Source organism: Myotis lucifugus, unplaced genomic scaffold (genome assembly GCF_000147115.1).
Source record: "Myotis lucifugus unplaced genomic scaffold, Myoluc2.0 scaffold_87, whole genome shotgun sequence".
Taxonomy (NCBI): domain Eukaryota; kingdom Metazoa; phylum Chordata; class Mammalia; order Chiroptera; family Vespertilionidae; genus Myotis; species Myotis lucifugus.
The window spans coordinates 4,292,077-4,312,749 of NW_005871135.1; the positions used below are offsets into that span (position 1 = coordinate 4,292,077).

A 20,673-nucleotide genomic window follows, 5' to 3' on the forward strand; every position below is an offset into this window, starting at 1 on the left:
CTGCCTGCGTTCCTCCCTCCTAGCACCCTCTGTGGCCAGGATCTGCCTGGCGCCCTTATACCTCGGAGACCAATGCCACAGCCAGTCCTGGCTGAGTCCAACGACTATCTGCAGGGCAGGGCTGGATAGCTTCCCTACAGGGCAGAGCTGCCCTGGTGTCCCCAGAAGACTCCAGGCCCATGGCAAGCTCAGGCATCCTTAATTGTTCCTGTCCCCACTGTGCCTGGCCTGGGTCTGTTTGTTGCCTGTATGGGTGGCGGAGGCCCTGTAACCCTTACCCCAGGGCATGATGTGGCTCCTGTCATCTCTCTGCCAAGGCCAAAGCCACCAAAGGATGGGGACTTGGCCTTAATGCTACAGGACTGGGTCCATAGGTCTGGGGGCCCCTCAGCTCAGCCTCAGCCCCTGGGTGCTGGAAGTGCATGGGGCCTGGTGGCTTCAACTGTAGGCCATGCCTTGCACCTCACCCTCCACCAGAATCTCCATGATTCCCTGGACCTAAAGACGTTCCCGACATTACCCAAGATGGGACCCAAGACACCTTCCATGTCTTCCACTCCAAGAAGAAGTTGAAGTTCCCTCACCCACCTGCCAAGGGGTGGGGCTTGTCTGCTCTGGATGCAGGGAGGCCTGGAGGTGTGCTCTAAGGAAGGCACATCCCCCCGTTTGTCTGCTTGTTTCTGTAAGTGAGCCCATGAGCATGTGTCAGTGTGTGCCTCAGCTTGTGTGTACATGTGCATATATGCATATGCATGCTAATGACACAGGACCTATGCACATTTGCAAGTCTGTGTTTCTCCCTATGAAATGAAGGGGATCCCCAACATGTTCCAAGACATGATGATATCCAATTGCCACACTTTAGAGAAAAAGAAATTGATACCCAGGGAGCCCAAGATCACATAGCAGGATCTGGAAATACAGTCCTTAGATCAGCGGTTCTCAACCTGTGGTCGAGACCCCTTTGGGGGTCGAACGACCCTTTCACAGGGGTCACCTAAGACCATCGGAAAACACATATATAATTACATATTGATTAATCACTATGCTTTAATTATGTTCAATTTGTAACAATGAAATTGGGGGTCACCACAACATGAGGAACTGTATTAAAGGGTCGCAGCATTAGGAAGGTTGAGAAACACTGCTAGATGGAAGAATGCTGGGCCAAGACATGACCTGTTCTTATGCTGCCCTCTTGTGGTCAAAAAAGGACTGCCCAGCTGCTCCCCTGAAGTACTACTGTAGGTCCATAGATGTACTGGTTGGTCTGCTTTTCTCCGTCCCAGGCCAGCTTCCCTCAACCCCTGCCCTGGGGTCCCATCCCCTCCAGTTTCTCAGTCTGGAGGACCTCAAGGTCAAAGAACCCAGGTTTCCCCACCTAAGGCTGGTCCCGTTAGGCAGGGACGCCTACCGGAGGGGGGACCAGCTTCGCGTTTAGTGTCTGTATCAGGGCCCACCTGGCAGCCCCACTGCCACATCCTCAGTCCTCGCCTCTTTATCCGCTCTGGCTTTTCTGTGACTGATCACACTCTTTTTCTTAAAATTCCCTCTTTCCTTGGCCCCAACAAAGTGACACTCCCCAACTGTTCCCTGTCAGACTGTGACACTTGCTCCCTGCTGACCCTGACAGTTGATGTTTCCGGGGCCTCTGACCTCGCTGCACTTGCCTGGATTGGCAGCTCGATCACCTGCCAGGAGCCGGTCCATCCTTGCTGCTTGACACAGTTGCTGCAGAGAAGAAACATCTGCACAGCATATGTTTTGGGGGACCTGGCATATATAGCATACTGTTCTTAATATGTTTGCTCCCTTTAGCGCCATGTGTTTTAACCAAGGTCACCTCTCCGAGAAAGGTTGTTTCCCCAGGTGGGGATCTTTCCCTGAGGTTAGGGAGGGGATACAACCCCTTAATTAAGTGCCAGGCGGGTAGTTAAGCTACATAATCTTTACTCCCTGGAATGGAGATAAGAAACGCCCTAACCTTTGTAATAGAAATTGACAGGATTAAAATCGGCTGGTATAAATACGGATGTAACAAGACAATAAACACCAGATCGTCATCAGCTCCTCATCAGCTCCTCATCAGCTCCTCATCAGCTCCTCATCAGATCCTCATCAGATCCTAACCAGAACCTCGCCAGAGAACATGGCAAAAGATCCTGGACAGAACCTGGCTACAGAACTTCACTGGAGAACCTAGACAGAACATGGCAAGAGATCCTGGAGGGAGAACCTCGCTATGCTGATGAACTGAACCCTGTCTCCATGTCATTCCTTCTTTGCCGACTCCGTCCACACCTTTGGGGACCCCTGGACCCGCTGGGGTTGGACCCCAAGATCCTCATCAGATCATCATCAGATCCTAACCAGAACCTAGCCAGAGAACATGGCAAAAGATCCTGGACAGAACCTGGCTACAGAACTTCACTGGAGAACCTAGACAGAACATGGCAAAAGAACCTGGATAGAACCTGGCTAAAGAACCTGGTGACTGAACCTGGCTGGAGAACCTAGCGAGAGAACATGACACCAGAACTTGGTTGGAGTTCCTGACCAGAACTTCGCTGGAGATTCTGGAGGGAGAACCTCGCTATGCTGATGAACTGAACCCAGTTTCCATGTCATTCATTCTTCGCCGACTCCGTCCACACCTTTGGGGATCCCTGGACCCGTTGGGGTTGGACCCCAACAATTGGCGCCCGAACAGGGACCCTTAGGTAAGCCCCCCATTCCCCTAGGTAAGCCCCACTCTCGGGACAGATAGGACTCCACCGTAGAAAGAGGGTGGATAGTCTTCGCCGACTCTGTCCACACCTTTGGGAACCCCTGAAACAGGATTCCCCTAGGTAAGCCCCCACCCCCATTGAGAACCCCCACACTCGGGACGGATAGGACTCCACCAGGGTGATGCAGCCCCCCTATAGAGGATAAGTAGGGTAAGAAGGTGGATAGTACAGAACTTAGATTGAGAAGATGTGCCATACTGAGTCCAAAGAAAGAAGACTCTGTATTGATCCTTAGATTGAGAAGATGTGCCATACTGAGTCTAAAGAAAAGACTCTGTATTGATCTTTTAACACATATGCTTGCTAGCAGAGGAGTTAAGGTTACTCCCAGATGGAATGTTTTATATAAGAAGTATGTCCATGCTTTTCTGAGGAAGGAAAGGTGCCGGAAAGGTAAATGTAGAGGCATGGGAGAAGGTATGCCCAAGAGCCTTATCCTTAACCCCACTGCAGCCTTTCCACCCCGGAAAAGTGCAGGATTGGAAAGCTCTCCCTGGGGTGATAGATCAGGACTCAGGTAATAGCGGAAAGCGCCAATCCTACTCTTAAAATGGATACAAGAGAGCATTTGGGGTTTTTCTTTTTAATGCCTGCTTTGGATTGAGTAAATGCATTACGTGTATCACCACAATGGACCCAGAGAAGCTCCTTGTCCCATCGTTCCAAAGACTTAGAGTTGCCCCGATGACAGAAAATCAGAAAAAAGAAGAAAAGAAAGGCTATGCAAGGGACTGAGGTGCCAAGATAGGGGCAGCTGAAGAAGTTAACAATTGAGGCCCAACAGATAGTAGAAAAGCAAGAAGTGGAAGCTACTCTCTCAGCCAAGTCCGAGGACTCTGAGTAAATCAGCAAAAGAAACTTTCATTTAGCAGAAACTCACTTATTTCGTCAAATGGAAAGACTTACTTACAGGAGCCTGGAAGGGACCTGATGTACCTTTAACCTGGGGGAGAGGAGATGCTTGTATATTTCCACAGGATGCAGACTCACCTGTGTGGATTCCAGACCATCTAATCTGACCTTATGTCACACCACCCTCCATCTCCGCCTCATCCTCCTCCCTGGTATCATCCATATCGTCCGACCCAGAGGGCACAGCTGACTCCTCCCCGGACACCGACACCACCATCAAGCACGGCCCTGATGGACCCTTTGATGCAGCCCTTCAATTCGCTGACGCTTCGGGAAGCCCGTCGCCAATGACGCTGCCCGCTAGCCAGATCAACAAGGACAACAAAACCACCAACTTGAGGACAGCTGAAATCCCTTGACTAAAGAGGCCAGCAACCTTCTACAGGAACAAGGCTCCGTGTGCACTCCATCCACTATGTTTATAGCTATGCTCGCTGTCATTGCTTGCCAGTCTTCTTCCAAGTCTTAAACAACCCAATCCGAGAGGTGGCCACTGATTTACATGTGCTATCATTTAAAAAATAAAAAAGGGGGAATTTGCCGGGAGCCGGTCCATCCTTGCTGCTTGACACAGTTGCTGCAGAGAAGAAACATCTGCACAGCATATGTTTTGGGGGACCTGGCATATATAGCATACTGTTCTTAATATGTTTGCTCCCTTTAGCGCCATGTGTTTTAACCAAGGTCACCTCTCCGAGAAAGGTTGTTTCCCCAGGTGGGGATCTTTCCCTGAGGTTAGGGAGGGGATACAACCCCTTAATTAAGTGCCAGGCGGGTAGTTAAGCTACATAATCTTTACTCCCTGGAATGGAGATAAGAAACGCCCTAACCTTTGTAATAGAAATTGACAGGATTAAAATCGGCTGGTATAAATACGGATGTAACAAGACAATAAACACCAGATCGTCATCAGCTCCTCATCAGCTCCTCATCAGCTCCTCATCAGCTCCTCATCAGCTCCTCATCAGATCCTCATCAGATCCTAACCAGAACCTCGCCAGAGAACATGGCAAAAGATCCTGGACAGAACCTGGCTACAGAACTTCACTGGAGAACCTAGACAGAACATGGCAAGAGATCCTGGAGGGAGAACCTCGCTATGCTGATGAACTGAACCCTGTCTCCATGTCATTCCTTCTTTGCCGACTCCGTCCACACCTTTGGGGACCCCTGGACCCGCTGGGGTTGGACCCCAAGATCCTCATCAGATCATCATCAGATCCTAACCAGAACCTAGCCAGAGAACATGGCAAAAGATCCTGGACAGAACCTGGCTACAGAACTTCACTGGAGAACCTAGACAGAACATGGCAAAAGAACCTGGATAGAACCTGGCTAAAGAACCTGGTGACTGAACCTGGCTGGAGAACCTGGAGAACCTGGCTGGAGAACCTAGCGAGAGAACACGGCACCAGAACTTCGCTGGAGATCCTGGAGGGAGAACCTCGCTATGCTGATGAACTGAACCCAGTTTCCATGTCATTCATTCTTCACCGACTCCGTCCACACCTTTGGGGATCCCTGGACCCGTTGGGGTTGGACCCCAACAATCACCTAGCAGGCAGGCAGCTAGCCTCAGAGCGCCATCAGACCAGGAAGAGGGGGAGGAAAATGTCAGTTTCTATGAACCCTCCATTTGGTGATAATGGCATTTTTATAATACATGAAATGTTATAGTCTACAATTTAGCATCCTTCTTCTTGACTAATGAAGGTAGGGTGAGCACCATCAACTTTTCAGTGCTTAGGGCTTCTAAGGGCCCTGCCTGTGTAACCTCACCTATTCATTGCTGTCAACCAATAACCTTCCAACCCCCATGGGAATGCCACCAGACCTGACTTCACCCGCCTACTGAACACCCCCCCCCGATGATGTGCCCTTGGCTCTCAGGCTCAACAGACCCAAAGCGTTCCCATCATCTCTCCCCTAACCCCCATCCAGCACTGACAGCACTGACATCCCTGGAGGTCACTTCACTGTCATGCTCCCCTCCTCCCACTCCCTCCCACCACAGGCCAATCCCTCACCAAAGCCTGTTGAGTCAATCTCCTTAATAGCTCCGGAATCTGCATCCTTTTCACCACCCACGCCAAACCCCTGCCCTGGCCAGGCCACTGCTGTCACCCAGCTGGCCCTCCTGCCCTCATCCTCTTCTCATTAGCGGGCATTTACATGCCCATCTGAACATGTCACTTCCCTGGCTGAGCCTGTCCCCAGGTCCCTGTTACCCCCAAATAAAGTCTATGCTTCTAAGACTGGCCTTCAAAGTCCCCGAGATATGGCTTTGCCACGCTTGGCGACCGCATCTCCCACCACCCATCCCACACCGATGCTCCAGGTACTGAGAAGCTCTCAAATTTGATGGTTAGTGAACAAACTGAACCAGAGGGTGTCTGGACTGGGTGGGGTATGATGAGGCTGGATATACCATCCAAGCTGGTGATGGCTTCCAAGGTTGTCAGCTCTGCCACTAAAGGCCAACAATCTGCAGGTGGCTCCAGCTCAGCTTGTATACCTCCCAGGATGGGGAGATCCCTCCCTCTCACCATCCCTGGATGGTCCTCCTGTTAGTGAGATCTGCTCCTGGGGTACATGGAAATAGGGGCAGGGAACTGAAACTCATCTTCAGGGACACCTGCACGCCCTTTCCTCCCTGGGAGTCCCAGTTCTCTGGGTCTGGGTGCCCCCATTATGGCTTAGCTGTGACTCTAGGAAGCCAGTCCGGGCCTGACAAAGAGAGTACCAGAACAGCCACCAGATGGCAGTGCTGTCCCATACACGGCCCCTGGGACCAGCCTCAGATGGTGTGGGTCTTTCAGAGAGGTGTGTGTGTGTGTGTGTGTCTGTGTGTGTTATTTTGTGTGTCTCTGATAGGGATGTTTGTCTAGAACAGTTGGTGTACATGGCAGTCCATTTTTGTGCACATCTGAGATCCTCAATTCCACCCCAAGAAGAAGTGTCTTGGTCATTCCAGGAGGCCCCAGGGAGGAGCACACCCTCCCGTGTGCATGGTCCTCACCCTCTGAAAAGCCCCCACTACCATCAGCATCACCAGGAGATCTGTTGGTCACACCTGGGCCGCAGGCACCTGTCGACTAGGGCAACAACTCCAATGAGAAGAGGCAGATGTGTTTGTTGTGGCTTGAGGCCCAAGGCTTGGAGGCACAGCTGATCCCTGACCTGTGGGGCCCATGTGGGCTGGGAGCCATCAGGCCCACCTCCCAGCCTCTCATCTGCTCCTGCCCACCAACACCCGACAACAAGGATGGGTGACTGTGTCCCCATATCACAGAGGATGTATTAGTTTGGGCACCAGGTTGACTTGGCCCCAGTCCCCAGGCCTCACAGGTCAAGCCCCTGGAGAAAGATGTTTTAACAGAAGGACTCGCCTGGAAACAAGGGTGCTCAGGGGAGGGAGCTGTCCTGCTGCTGCTTAGAAGGGGTCTTGGAGGGCAGGAGGGTTGCCTGCAAGAGAACAACAGCCCTGTGCAAAGGCACCAGGTGGGAGAGAGCATAGCCTGGCCAGACCAGGTGCCTGGGCCGCGGGATGTGCTGGGGGATGCCTGGGGGAGACAGGAGATACAGCCACAGGGAAGAACCTTTCTCCCAAGCAGCCTGGCTTGGGGGACTGGCCCAGCCACCTCACCCTCAAGGCCAAGGTGGTGGTGGCATCCACCTCCTATCTCCACGGCCTCCACAGAACAGACAGGCCCCCATCCCCGCTTCCCAGGGACCCAGGAGCCTGGAGAATTTCTGCAGCTGGAGCGGGGAGGGGAGAAGGAGCTGAAAGTCCCTGTGCTTGAGGCCCCAGACCTGAGAGCGGAACGCAGGGCGATAGAGATCTAGAGAGAGTCCGAGAAAGTGTGTCAGACACACGGAGAAACGGGAAAGAAAAGAGGGAGAGACGCGGGCGAGAAATAGAGCCGGGAAGAGAGAAAGGGGGAGAGTCAGAGTCGGGCGACTGAGGAAGGCAGAGAGAGGACAGCGAGAAGGGGCGCAAGGAGAAGGGGGAGGGCGAACTTTCGGGGCCGCCCTCCTTGCGCCTCCGGGCCGCGCCGGTGCCCGCAATCAGGCTGGCAGGAGGCAGGTGGCGGGACAGACAATGGCGCGGAGGACTGCGGAACCTGGGAGTAAATTTGGCGTTGCCTTTGCAGGGCGCGGGGCCGCCCGTTCATCTCGATGCAAAGGAGAGACGAAATGAATATGCAGCGCGGGCTGTAATTGGGCCGCCGCGGCCGCGCCGCCGCCGCACTATAATTTTCCAAACAGGATCTTGCAATCAGGGCCTTATTCATTAGCGCATAAACAATTTTGTTTCTCGGCACTCGAGCCTGTCAATCACGCCGAGAGGGAACATCTTGGCCGGAGGCGCGGGCCCCCGCGCGCGCTCCCACGCGCGCCCCCTCGAGCGCCGCCAAGTGGCTTTGTGCCTGAGGCCCTTGGGTGCTGGGGAGGAGGGGCACGGAGCACGAGGCGGGGCCCCCAGCCCAGCAGTGGGGAAGTGGGGGTGGGGGGCGAGCGCGGGTTTGCGGGCTCACCACCCCACGTTGGAATCCTGCCTCTGCCATCTCCTGCCTGTGTCCTTGGGCACTCCTGCCGCCTCCTCCCTAGCCTGTTGGCCCCTCAGTGAGGCACTCACTGCATTTTCCCCCAAGAACTAGAGGAAGCACCCACTGAGAGAAAGGATACCTAGTGCTTTGCATTCTGATGGGGGGGGGGGCATCTAGCCCCTTTTATTAAAGAGGGGGGTCAGGGTCCCACAGAAGGCTCCTCATGGCCCAGGCCCCACCCAGAGCAGGCCCCTGTGACACTGAATGTCTATGAGGTTTCACCCTGGTTCTCCAAAGAGCTGGGCACAGGGTGGCTGCCCCCAACGGGGGCACACATGCCTGTGTGGGCTTCATGCTTGCTGGCAGCAGGGTCTGTGTGCCCCAGGGCACCTAGGATTCTGCAAGTCATCATGTGACTATACAAAGGGCTTTGTGCCTGTGTGGTTGTGACCATGTGTCCTGTAACTCTGTGTGTGTGTGTGTGTGTGTGTGTGTGGTTGCTTGGCTCCCTCTCTGGGAGACCATGGAGCTGAGTAGCAGGACTGAGTGTGGCTGTGTGTGTGAGGGAAGGCTGTGTGAGCAGGGTTAGGTGACTGTGTGTGTGTGTGGGGGGGGGGTGTCCTTTAGAGCCAGGTGACCTGGCAGGACCATGTCTGTGGTTGGCTCAAGCGCTGCTGGGGGGCAGTTTCTTTCAGGACAGATGACAGCTTCTGCCCTCCCCACCTCCTTCCTGGCCGTCCCTCCCTCAGCCCCACTGCCCTGCAGTCAGCCAGGATGCCCAGGCTGGACAGAGGAGCTTTGGCCCTACTGACAGGTCCTGTGGGGTCGGGGGATTCACCTCCCCAGTTGTGAGACCCAGCCCTGCTGCTCCCTTCATTGAGAGAACCCCAAGGCTTCCAGAATTTCAGGGCCAAGTGTTCTAATCAGCTCAGCTTTACATAGGGAACAGCAAATGGGAAAGAGAGCTGCCTGAGGTTCCCCAGCAAACGTGGAGCAGAGCCAGAATTTGAACTCCTGTCTGTCTGGCCCCCAAACAGGGGTCGGGGGCCTGACTTCCTCAGACACAAACACACATGTGTGCACACACACACACATGCATGTATACACACATACACACAACACAGACCAAGCCTAAGGACTAGCCGAGAGCAGAGACTGCAGGCTATGGAGATATCCCACTTCCTCCCACTTGACACCCCCCCTCTTCTGCAGTGTCCCACCCGCAACCCCCCTGCATAGTCCCTGCTCTGCAGAGACAAAGAATTTGAGGATGTGCTGGCAGCCAACTGACAGGCCATCAGTCTCTGCCCAGACACCCTCTTCACAGCTCGAGCCCCAGCCCGGATGCCACTCCACCCGCTGGTCACCCCCAGCACCGGGCCAGGAAGGGAGGCGGTCAGGGAAGGGGCTGTGGGGGAAGGCACGGAGACCGGAAGCCCAGAGGAACAGTCTTCAACCTGTGAATCCGGCCACGCTCGGCCCCACACGAGTGTCTTGATGCATGGCTAACCCAGCCCTCAAGGGACCCAGGCTATCTGTGAGGCAGCTGCTGGGAGCGACTCCTGGGGGACAGTCCTTGGCACCTTGGTGTGCTGGACAGAGGCCAGAGGCAATGGCTTTGGACCAGGAGGCCAAGGCTTCAAGCCCAGCTCCGCTACTTCCTGGCTGGGTGTCCTTGGGCAATTTGCCAAACTTTCCTGTGCCTCAGTTTCCTCATCTGTAAAGAAGAGCTATTTAATTCACTTGGTGTCCACTTGGCACCAGGTTCTTAGTAAATGATAGGATGAAGGAGAGCTCAAAGGAAGGGACCCCTTGAGCCAGATTTATCCCCAGAGCCCAGAGGCCAGGCACATGTTTCAGAGCTTTTCCTCCTAAGGAACCCTCCCTCCAGGCCTCCAGCTGCTGAAGGTCACTGAGTCAGGGTATCTAAGCAAAACGCATACGAGTTTGTCTTTCTTGAAAAATGGTCTCGTTCCAAGCCCTGTGTGACCCCTCATATGAACACTGTGATTTGGGGGCCATCACGTGGCCTCATCCTGAGGGGCAGGCTACTCTGCTCATGTGGAAGCAGAACCCAACACCTGAGGGTCAAAGTCTCTTCCTCAAGGTCACCAACAGCTTTGAACACTAAGAACAGTGGTCTCAGGTTGGGGACATCCAGGCTGGTGCCAGTCCAGCCCCTGTCACCAGCTCAGCAAAAGTCACCAATCACTGTCCCTTCTGGGGGTTGCTGGATTGAGTGTGATCCAGGACAGAGATGGCTTAAACCCAGGTTAATCAGGAAATACTAGTTCTGAGGCCTGGGCATGAAAGCTAGGCAGTAGGGGTGGGGGAATGTTGAGGAGGGAGGAGAGGAAGCATGTCTCCAGGGAGGTGTAGAGCCTAAAGGCATGCATTTCATTGGGAGAGATCTCTGTAGACCCCACCTGTATCCCAGCCTCCTCCTTCCTGGGGGCTTTACTTTCTAGGTGATCCATGAAACATGGGGCAGGGGAAACAGTTCAGAGGGTTTACTAGCTGTGTGACCTCCAGAAAGACACTCAACTTCTCTGGGCATTGCTTCCTCATCTAGGTGATAGGAAGAGCTTTGTAATAAGAATTGCTATTGCCGAAACCGGTTTGGCTCAGTGGATAGAGCGTCGGCTTGCGGACTGAGGGGTCCCAGGTTCGATTCCGGTCAAGGGCATGTACCTGGGTTGCGGGCACATCCCCAGTGGGAGATGTGCAGGAGGCGGCTGATCGATGTTTCTCTCTCATCGATGTTTCTAACTCTCTATCTCTCTCCCTTCCTCTCTGTAAAAAATCAATAAAATATATTAAAAAAAAAAAAAAAAAAAAAAAAAAAAAAAAAAGAATTGCTATTCCATGCCCAATGCACTATTCTAGCACCTAGCACAATGCCTCACACATAGTAATTGCTCATTAAAAGTGTGTTGCATGACTGAGTGATGGAGTGAGAAGGGCTGAACCAAAAGAAAGCAGCAGAAAAAGTCTGGGCATTGACCCATGTTGTTCCCCTTCCCCCACCTTATCCCGAATCAGCTGGTGTCCCCAAGCCACCTCTACCGACTCAGCCCCACCCAGGACCTCATTACTGGTATGTCTAATGCAGTAGTCACATGTGGCTATTGAGCACTTGTCATGTGACTAGTCCAAAATGAGGTGTGCTCTAAATGTGGAAGAGATACCTGTTCAATATATCAATAGATATATTGATAACCTATTGAAATGATAATATTGTGGACATATTGGGTTAAGTAAAATGTGCTATTAAACTAACTTCACCTGTCTCTTTTTAGTTTTGTAGTGTGTTACTAGAACATTTAAAATGACATGTATGACTCTCATTTGTGCCCAGTGTTGTTTCTGTTGGACAGCATCTAGAAGAGGCTAAAGACTGCAAACCCCAGAGGACTCAGGGGAAAACTCTGGATGTTTGGTGACGGTGACCCTAAGGCTCTTTCCCAGTGCCCTCAGGCCCAGCACACAGCACATGGAGCCTACCTCAGTTTCCCTATCTGGCCTTCCAGTTCATTGTGGCCCCAGTATCCTGCATCCCACAACCTCAACCTGAATCAAAAGAGCACCTGGTAGGGCCACCCCCACCAACTCAGAAGTGCCTTAGGCACACATCTACTAATAACCAACTCAACCTTCACCCAACCAACCATTTTACCTGGTACATTTCTCTCTCTCTCTCTCTCTCTCTCTCTCTCTCTCTCTCTCTCTCTCTCTCCTTATACTTCTCTAGATCCCTTCTGCACACCTGTTGTCCAGGCCTCGCTCATTCATTCATTCATTTGGCAAATATTTATTGAGTACCTATGTGCCAGACACTCTTCTTGGTGCTTGATATGCATCAATGAATGAAGCAGACAGACCCCTCTGCTCTTGTGAGCTGGCATCCAAGTGGGGAAGATAGAAAATAAACAACATACACTATCAGTGGTTCTCAACCTTCTGGCCCTTTAAATACAGTTCCTCATGTTGTGACCCCCAACCATAAAATTATTTTTGTTGCTACTTCATAACTGTAATGTTGCTACTGTTATGAATCATAATGTAAATATCTGATATGCAGGATGGTCTCAGGCGACCCCTGTGAAAGGGTCGTTCGACCGCCAAAGGGGTCTCGACCCACAGATTGAGAACCGCTGCACTATAAATAAGGAAATGGTATGTGTTAGTAAGATAGATGCTAATTAAAAACAAAATGGAGCCAGATAAGAAGGATAAGCCCCCACACTAGTCCACCTGCCTTCATTCTCTCCCCTTTCATTCACCCTCCTTGGGGGGCTTGAGGGATCTTGGGTCCAACCATGCTACCGCCCTGCCTGGATGCCTCTTGGGCTCCCCAGTGCCTCCAGGTGAAGGTCCAAGCTCCTTAGACTGGCATGCAAAGCCCCGCATGATCTGGCCCTGCCGACTTCATCCTCCAGCCAGCCGCTCCCTGTACTGCTCTCTAGCGCCCCCTGCCGCCCCCTCTGCCATGAACACCCTTCCTGGATTCCTGTTCCTTCGCTCGTTGTCATCCCTAGAGGCTCCGCTCACTGTCAGGGCTTACGCAGGTCATGCATGGATCCCTGTATCCTAGGCCTGAGCGTGTGCTTCAGCCCCACGCCCGCTGCTGCCCCAGCTCACGCACATGTGCACGGACTCTATATGAGTAGGCATGCCACGTTCCCATGCGCCCGTCCCCTCGCAGAGGCCCAGCCAGGCGCAGGGGCTGCCCAGGTTGTCTCGACTTCCCAAAGCCTCAGCGGGAGCAGGCGCTGCAATTCAGGAAGTCGCCATGGCAACCGCTGGGCCTTCCTGACATCTCCTGTAATCATCGCTGGGACCTGGCCACCCCGCTGGGCTTCCTGGAGATTTGTTCCCTATGATGGGAGGCTTGGGGGTTGGGGGGTCCTAACCTCCAACCCTCCTCTCTTCTCCTGTACCCCCCTTCCCCACCCTCAGGATGGCACCATTGCCAGGTTGGGACAGTGTAATGTTGGGGAGGGGGCTCCCCTGGAAGTAGAGACGGAGTTCTGGTCTCAAATAAGCCGTAACCAAAATTAAAGGTCTAAAACAACCCCTCATCTTTACAGGGTTTCAAGGTGTCTGTTTAACAGAAGAGGAGCTTGAGATCAGAGAGGTGGAGAGAAGGGCCAAAGTCACCTACCCCAGCTGGATGGGCCAGGCCAGGAACACAGGGGAGCCCCAGGAAAATGGCTGTCTGGGAAGGATGGGGCTCAGGAGCAGCCTTTCTCTACCAGCACAGCCGAGCCTGCCTCCCTTCCATTTCCAGCCAAGAGTCTGTTCTAGAGCCGAGGAGTTAAGGGAACCTCTCAGACCCCAGGGCCCTCCGCAGTGCTAAGAGCCTGGGACTGGGAGGCTAGAGGCCTGGGTTCCAGTCCTGACTGGCTCTGTGACCTCGGGGGAGGGAGTTTTTGCCATCTCTCGGCCTCACTTAACTGTGTTCTAGATTAGAAGATGAACCAGATGACCCTCAAGGGCATGTCCCAATCCTACAGGCTGTGTTTTCTGTTCGATAGCAAGACAAGCTCAGGGGACATTGCAACCCTGGGCAACAGTGAGCTGTGATCTTGGGAAATGCCAGACACAGACCTCTCCCATTGACTGATGGGCCATGCTTCACACACACTCTTACAGAGTCAGGAAACAGAACAGTGTCTGTTCTCCCTGTGCCCCCCGAGCTTTGAGTTTCTTAATTAGGATATTGCAGTGTCTATTTCTTCATCTCAGTCCAGTTCCTGCCAGAAAAGTCACTGAAGTGAGGAAAAGGGCACCATGTTCTTGCCACATGCCTCATGCCCCGTTTATGCCCAGGGATGGCCCCATTTAATTCCCACTCTGCCAAGTAGGTCTTACTGTTTGCATTTCATGAGTGAGGACACAAAGGCTCAGAGAGGTGGTGTAACTTGCTCAAGGTCACACAGTCAGTAAATGGTAGAACTGGAATTTGAACCCAGAGCCTATCTGATTCCAGAGCCAAGGAGAAAGACCATTCCCGATTTCTGCTTTCTGCAGTTGCCTCGTCCCACCCGCAATGACAGCTCTGCACCCTGGAACTCCTCTTTCTTGGGTCCTAGGTGCTGCCCATGACACTTCCTCCTCCTCATCCAGGCAGGAAAGTTCTTAGACTCAGAATTCCAGAGCATCAGAATGAAAGAGCCCTTTGAGTTGATCCAGACCAGCCCTACCTGATTGGTTCTGCCTCTGCACAGATGGGGAAACTGAGGCCCTGTGTGGAAGAGCCAGAGCTAAAGCCAGAATGAAAGGTGCAGCCATGGAGCATGGTGAAAGGGAGTTCCACGGAACAGGACTTGAGGGGCTATAGGCCTTCACCAAGAGGGGCGCCAACGGGGCTCTGGTGATGGCTCCTAGGGCAGACAGGTCTGCTGGTCAGGGCTTGAAGGGTTTGGATTTGGACCGGCAGAGAGGAGACACGAGGGTGGGGGATGGCCGGCCTGGCTGAGCTGAGGGGTCAGGCGGCCTTGGCTGGTCTCCCATCTCCAGCCCCAGGACAAGCGCGTGAGGTGGAGCTGAAACATTCAAGCAGCTTCCTCTCCTTTGTTGGGAGTGATGTCGCCTATTTCCTGGATGTCCAAGAACAGGCTTCAAACAATAGCGCTGTCAGGAAGCCAGGAAGGGGCTGCTGCCCTGGGCCTGGGCCTGCCCCATCCCTCCCCACCTCCTGAGACTTGGCCAGGCCATCCTTTTTGCTTATCTCTTGGAGTCTGATGCCTCACTCTGTCCCCAGCCGGCTGTGTTTCTGTGAGCGGGCCACCTAACTTCTCTGGGCCTCAGCTCCCCAACTAAAACTTGGGAATTTATCCTTACCTAGAGGAACTGGCACATTGATCCAAGTGGGTAATCACAATAGCAGTAGCAGCAGCAGTAATTGACACCCCAGACATAGACAATGATGTGGGAGTGCTGGGCACTGAGTAGTCATTTGGAAAATGTGAGTTTGACTGAATCATGGAAATTGTCAACTCACCTTTTTCAAGCCTACTAAGTGCCCAGCATTTCCACATGCATTATCTATATCTGGGGTGTTAAGACTGGTTAAGAGTTATAGTGCAGCCAGTATGGAGGGTCTTTAAAAAAAATTAAGAATAGAACTACCATATGATCCAGCAATTCTTCTTCTGGATATTTATCTGAAATATGTGAAAACACTAATTTGTAAAGATATATGCACACCTCTGTTCATTGCAGCACTATTTACAATAGCCAAGACATGGAAACAACCTAAGTGTCCGTCGACAGATGGATGGATAAAGAAGATGTGGTATATACACAAGGTAAAACTACTCAGCCATAAAAAAAGATGAAATACTGCCATTGCTACAACATGGATAGATCTTAATAGTGTAATGCTAAGTGAAATAAGTCAGACGGAAGAAGAACTAAAGCCATATGATATCACTCATGTGTGGAATATAAAACAAAAAAAGGAACAAGCTAACAAAACAAACTCATAAATACAGATAGCGGAACGGTGGTTCCCAGAGGGTACGGGGAAACACTGGGTAAAGGAGGTCAAATGTATGGAGACTGGTGGAAACTAGATTTTTGGTGGTGAGCATGCCATGGTGTTTACAGATATCAAATTCCAATATTGTATACTTGAAAATTATACGATGTTATTAACCAATGTTACCTCCTCAAATTTAATAAAAATTTTTAGAAAGACTTACAGTTTTGGAGTCAGAGGAAATTGGGTTTAAATCCCAGTTCTGCCATTTTCGAGCTGTGTGACCTGGGACAAAGCCATAACTTTCTGAGCTCCAGCTTCTTCTGAAACAGAGCAAAATAGGAACAACAAGAATACCTATTTTGTGGCACCATTATGAGGAATAAATGGGCTAATAAATGTCAGGCATTTAACACAGGGCCCAGCAAAGAGTAGGCCCCAAATGGTAGCTGTGCTTATTACTGTTTCCATGATGGGGCTCCCACTTTCAGACCCAGGCTCACGCTGTTCCCCCTGCAGGCAAGTCCTTCCTGTCTATTGTCCACACATCCAGCTCAGCACAACTCTTTAAATCTGATTGCAGCCCCACAGGCAGTCCAAAGTAGGAAGATGAAGTCAAAGCTCAGTCCTAGTATTGCTGCTATCCGACCCTGCCCCATGTGTGGGCCTTACTTTCCCTATATGTGAAGTAAAAGGAATTTATTGGTCCCTAAGGTCCTCCCCCTTCTGATGCCCTGTGAGGTAGTCCAGTCTCCCACGAGATTCCTGGCCCTGGGTTTGCCAACAAGTGGGAGGCCAGACGCAGCACAAGAGGGCCTCTGCATCCCCTGTTCACCCACAGGCTGGAATCCTCCCCAAAGATGAGAGCTATCCACTGAGTCAAGTTGTCTCCAGGCGTGGGGGCTGGGTGGGTACTTTTGTTGGGGAACATGGCCTTTTCATTAGCATCATTGTCGGCCAATTAGCCCAAAGCTGACTCACAGGGAACGCTGGGGTGGTGGTGGGGGGGGATGCCTTTCGGGGGCATTGTGTTCCATCAGCCTTCCTCCCCTTTCTCTAGAAAACCTGGGCTCCCCTGCCTGTCCAGCTTGTCAATCAACCGCACTGCTGGGTGCACCTGTCAGCTTGAGGGGGTCACATTTACTGTGCATCGATGTGGTGCCAGGCACTGTACGATCATCTTGTTACCAAATCAACAGAGCCACACTTGTTACCCTCATTTCTCAGAGAAGGAAACTAAACCCCAGAGAAGTGAAGTAGTCTCCAGTCCAGCAGAGGACTGAACCATCTCCTTAGTCGCCAGACAGAGCAGCCATTTGGATCCTGCTTGCCAAGTGAGTGGAGGGAGCTGTGTGGCCTGGGGCAAGCCACTTCTCTCCAGTCTCTCCTCCTACCCCCATTTCCAAGCTCTCCCGTTCACCAACTCCAAGCCAACAGCTCAGCCTGGAGTGAAGCAATGACCCCAGGTTTTGGAGGTAATCAGGCCTGTTTAAATTCTGCTTCTGTCAGAATTTACATACGCACAGTTCCTGTCTTTGAGACGCTCAAGTCAAGAAAGAGAGGTAGACCCGTGGACAAATAATCACCGTGTAATTGGATAACAAGGGAGCCATATCTAATAGACGTCTCTCATGGGAATAGAAAGTCACTCCTCTTTTTTCACTGGCTGCTCAGGACCCCATCGCATTGTCTGACTGTTGCAACTCATTCAACTGCTCTGCTACGACCAAAGGACCTTTAGGTTGGTTCCTCCTGTGTGTCCGTTTTTACAAGCAATGTGCAATGAATATCTTTGTACACATCTTAAAATACTTGAATCAGCACTTCTGCAGTATAAACTTTTACAGGTGTGGAATGGTGCAGAAAATTGGCCTCCAAACATAATGTATCCGTTTACACTCCTCCCAGCAGGGTAAGAGAATACCCATTTCCCCATATCTGGATCAATACTTGATATTATCAACCTTTTACAGTTTTCCTGAACTAATGAAATGGCATCTCGTTATGGCTTTAGTTTGCATTGTTCTACTCGCGAGGTTAAACATCTTTTCATATGTTTATTGGCCATTCTGATTTTCTCTTCCGAAAACTGCCAGTACACAGCCTTTGCGGATGTTTCCATTGAGATGCTTGTCTCCCAACCACTCCCTGACTCAGTTTACCTCACTCCAGCCTCCTTGGTTCAGCTCCCCTCTGTTATTCCCAGTGCTTGCTGTCTGATTCCATGGGGGAGGCGGGGCGGGGAGGACCTTCCCATTCCAGCACCACCCTGCGGTCTCAGCCAGCGGAACCTACAAGGGCTGAGGGATTCAGACCGGACTTGGCCCAATCAGAAGGTGGTTCAATTAGCTATGATCTCCAAAGGGTTTCTTTCCTTTGACTTTTAAGATCAAAGCCTTCATAATAATCCTCTGAACAAACTTAGGCTCAAATAACAAGAAAGTTACACGAAATGATTCCTAATGAGGGAGATGGATGACAAAATCCCTGAACCTCTTCCATGTCATGCCTTTAAATATCAGCATGGGAGACTTTTAAAAAACAACATGGGCCCAAAATGCTCTTCTCATTTTAATAAAATCTCCAAAATGAACTGCCCAAGTGATTAGATCTATCTCAAGAAGATCATCAAAACTCTACCATCTCCCCCAATGAGTTGGCCAGTAGAGAAACTGTGTTTCGTGTAACCCTTGGCATGGAAAAGAGCCTAGATACCATCTTGGCTCAATACTTGGTTTTACTGCTAAAGAAAGTGGCTCAGAGGTGAAAGTGTTTGGCCAAGGTCATATAACAAGGTCAGAGATGGAGCCAGAAACAGGAACCCATCTTTCTCCTCCAGCGGTTCCTGCTACCCATCACACTGACATGGAAGAAAGGCTGCTCAAAAATTTTCTTGCAAGTTCTTTGGTTTGAGTTCACCATTGGGAATCTCAGATCCCTGGGAATGACCCCAGCAACACAAAGGTGCTACACGTCCCACAATCTAAACAAACAAACAAACAAATAAATAAATAAATAAATAAAGCCTGTACATCAAACCACGGTCACATCACGTGACACCTTAGTTTGCAGGTGAAAGAAACATTCATATCATTTTCTTTTCAGCTCCAACTCCTCCAACAGAGGAGCAGAATTGATTAAAACGAGGCTTCCAGAAAGGGCATATCTGCCTAATTTGCATTCAATCCTCAAATTAAAGGAATACCAGCATGCAATTATATTTCCTATTACCATAGCTGAACCTGACCTTTTCTGCTCCTTCCTTCAGTTCACAGACACCATTTTTATTGAAACCGTGATGGGGATTTGGGAGGCTCTTTCGGAAAAAATGGAAACAAACATTTTAAAAACCCTGAGAGCCTGCACCCCCTGCAGATTTTAGGGGAAATCTGAGTCTCTCTTTGAATAGAAAACACCCTCGTGTTTATTCTGCACAGAGGGATACACATTTAATGCTTAACTAGGCTACTCCTTTTTGGGAAGGCCAATGGCTGGGTGACATTCACTCAACAAGTCGTGACCAAGTGCCCACTATCTCCTAGCCGCTGTTCTGTGAAGAGGTAGATGCCACGGAAAACAAAATGTGGTCCTTGCTCATAATGCATCCAACGGCCAGAATGCACAATGCTCATGAACACGGAGGAAGGTGCCATTTACCTTGCGGGGTGTTGAGGGACTTTGAGCTGCATCTTGAGAGAAGGGTTCACCAAGAAGCAGTGGGAAGACCCTTTGGGCCGAGGACACAGCACAAGGAAAGGGGAGCTGTGTGAAATGGCACAGAGGAGAGCTCATTTGGATCAAGTGTGGGGGAGACACGCAGGAGATGAAGCTGCAGGGCTCTGAGTCAGACTCTGGCGAGATTGTCACACTGAGCAGTGTGGACATTATCCAGAACGTTGTGGCGACACCTGTCAGGAAATGTCCCTGTCAGATTAAAGACAGGGGGAAGTAAGCCACAACTGCACTGGGCTTAAACCCACAAAACCACACGGCAGCCAGACTTCCTGAAGCACCGAGCCCTATGCTGCCTCAGGATTTTGCTTCTGCTGTTCCCTCAGACTGGGACACTCTTCCTTGAGCTGGCTGGCTCCTTTTCACCCTTCGGGAGGAAGGCAAACAGTGCTTCCTCTGAGAGCTTCCATGGCCTCTCTTCCTATACACCCCCTCCTGCATCCCTGAGCTCCTGGCTTTTCTAGGAACCTGTTTGGTTCCTTCGCAGGACTATCACATCTGAAACCACCGTGTTTCTGTATTTACCTAGTCATTGCCTCCACCACTGGCTGGATGCCCACAAGAGCAGGGCCCTGCCTGTCTTGCTCATCACCCATGTCTGGCACACTAACCAGCACCTAGCAGGCTGTAAAATATTTGCTCAGTGAATTAGAGTTAATCAATGGATTTCCAGGGTTCTAGCTGCAACTATATCTCCTTTTCTCCCACTGAAGAAAGACTATTTGAGTATAAATGAGCAAGAGTCATATTCGTTATTACAAAATCTGTATGTCCAGGCCACACCACAGACCAATTAAACCGGAAAACCTGGGGGTGGGAACCAGGCATCAGTATTTGAAGGTCTCCAGGTGACCCCAGTGTGCACTGAAGGCTGAGGTCCAATGACTGTGAAGGCCATTGGAAGCAGACAACCTCCATTTGCTTCTCAGACAGACCACTTCTCAGATGTGACACCTGGGCTTCTTCCTGGCCCTCTCCCTAATCTCTTGAATCTGTTCTAATTTATTTTTGCAAAGTAAATAAATTTGTAAATGTCAGTATCCTATTAAAACAAATAGCACGGGACACACATTACAAATGACACACAAAGACATCACAACCCCCAAACTGAGGCAGCTGGTACTTTTTAAAACCCAAGTATATCATGATCCATTTCAGGGCATAAGAATGTATGTTATTATACCCAAAGCATTTCAGTTAGGAT

General features: G+C 51.1%; 1 protein-coding gene across 1 annotated transcript in view; it reads right to left on the reverse strand.

Annotated features, from left to right (window-relative positions):
• The window catches only part of TTLL11 (tubulin tyrosine ligase like 11), a 212,580-nt gene extending 192,947 nt beyond the window's left edge, over positions 1 to 19,633 (reverse strand). The window contains exons 1-2 of the mRNA XM_014457912.2: positions 19,395 to 19,633; positions 15,961 to 16,060 (exon numbers count right to left, since the gene is read on the reverse strand). Coding sequence (XP_014313398.2) covers positions 15,961 to 16,060; positions 19,395 to 19,426 — 132 coding nt within the window. The 5' untranslated portion in view covers positions 19,427 to 19,633. The remainder of the gene's footprint in view (positions 1 to 15,960; positions 16,061 to 19,394) is intronic.
• Positions 19,634 to 20,673: the final 1,040 nt, after the last annotated feature.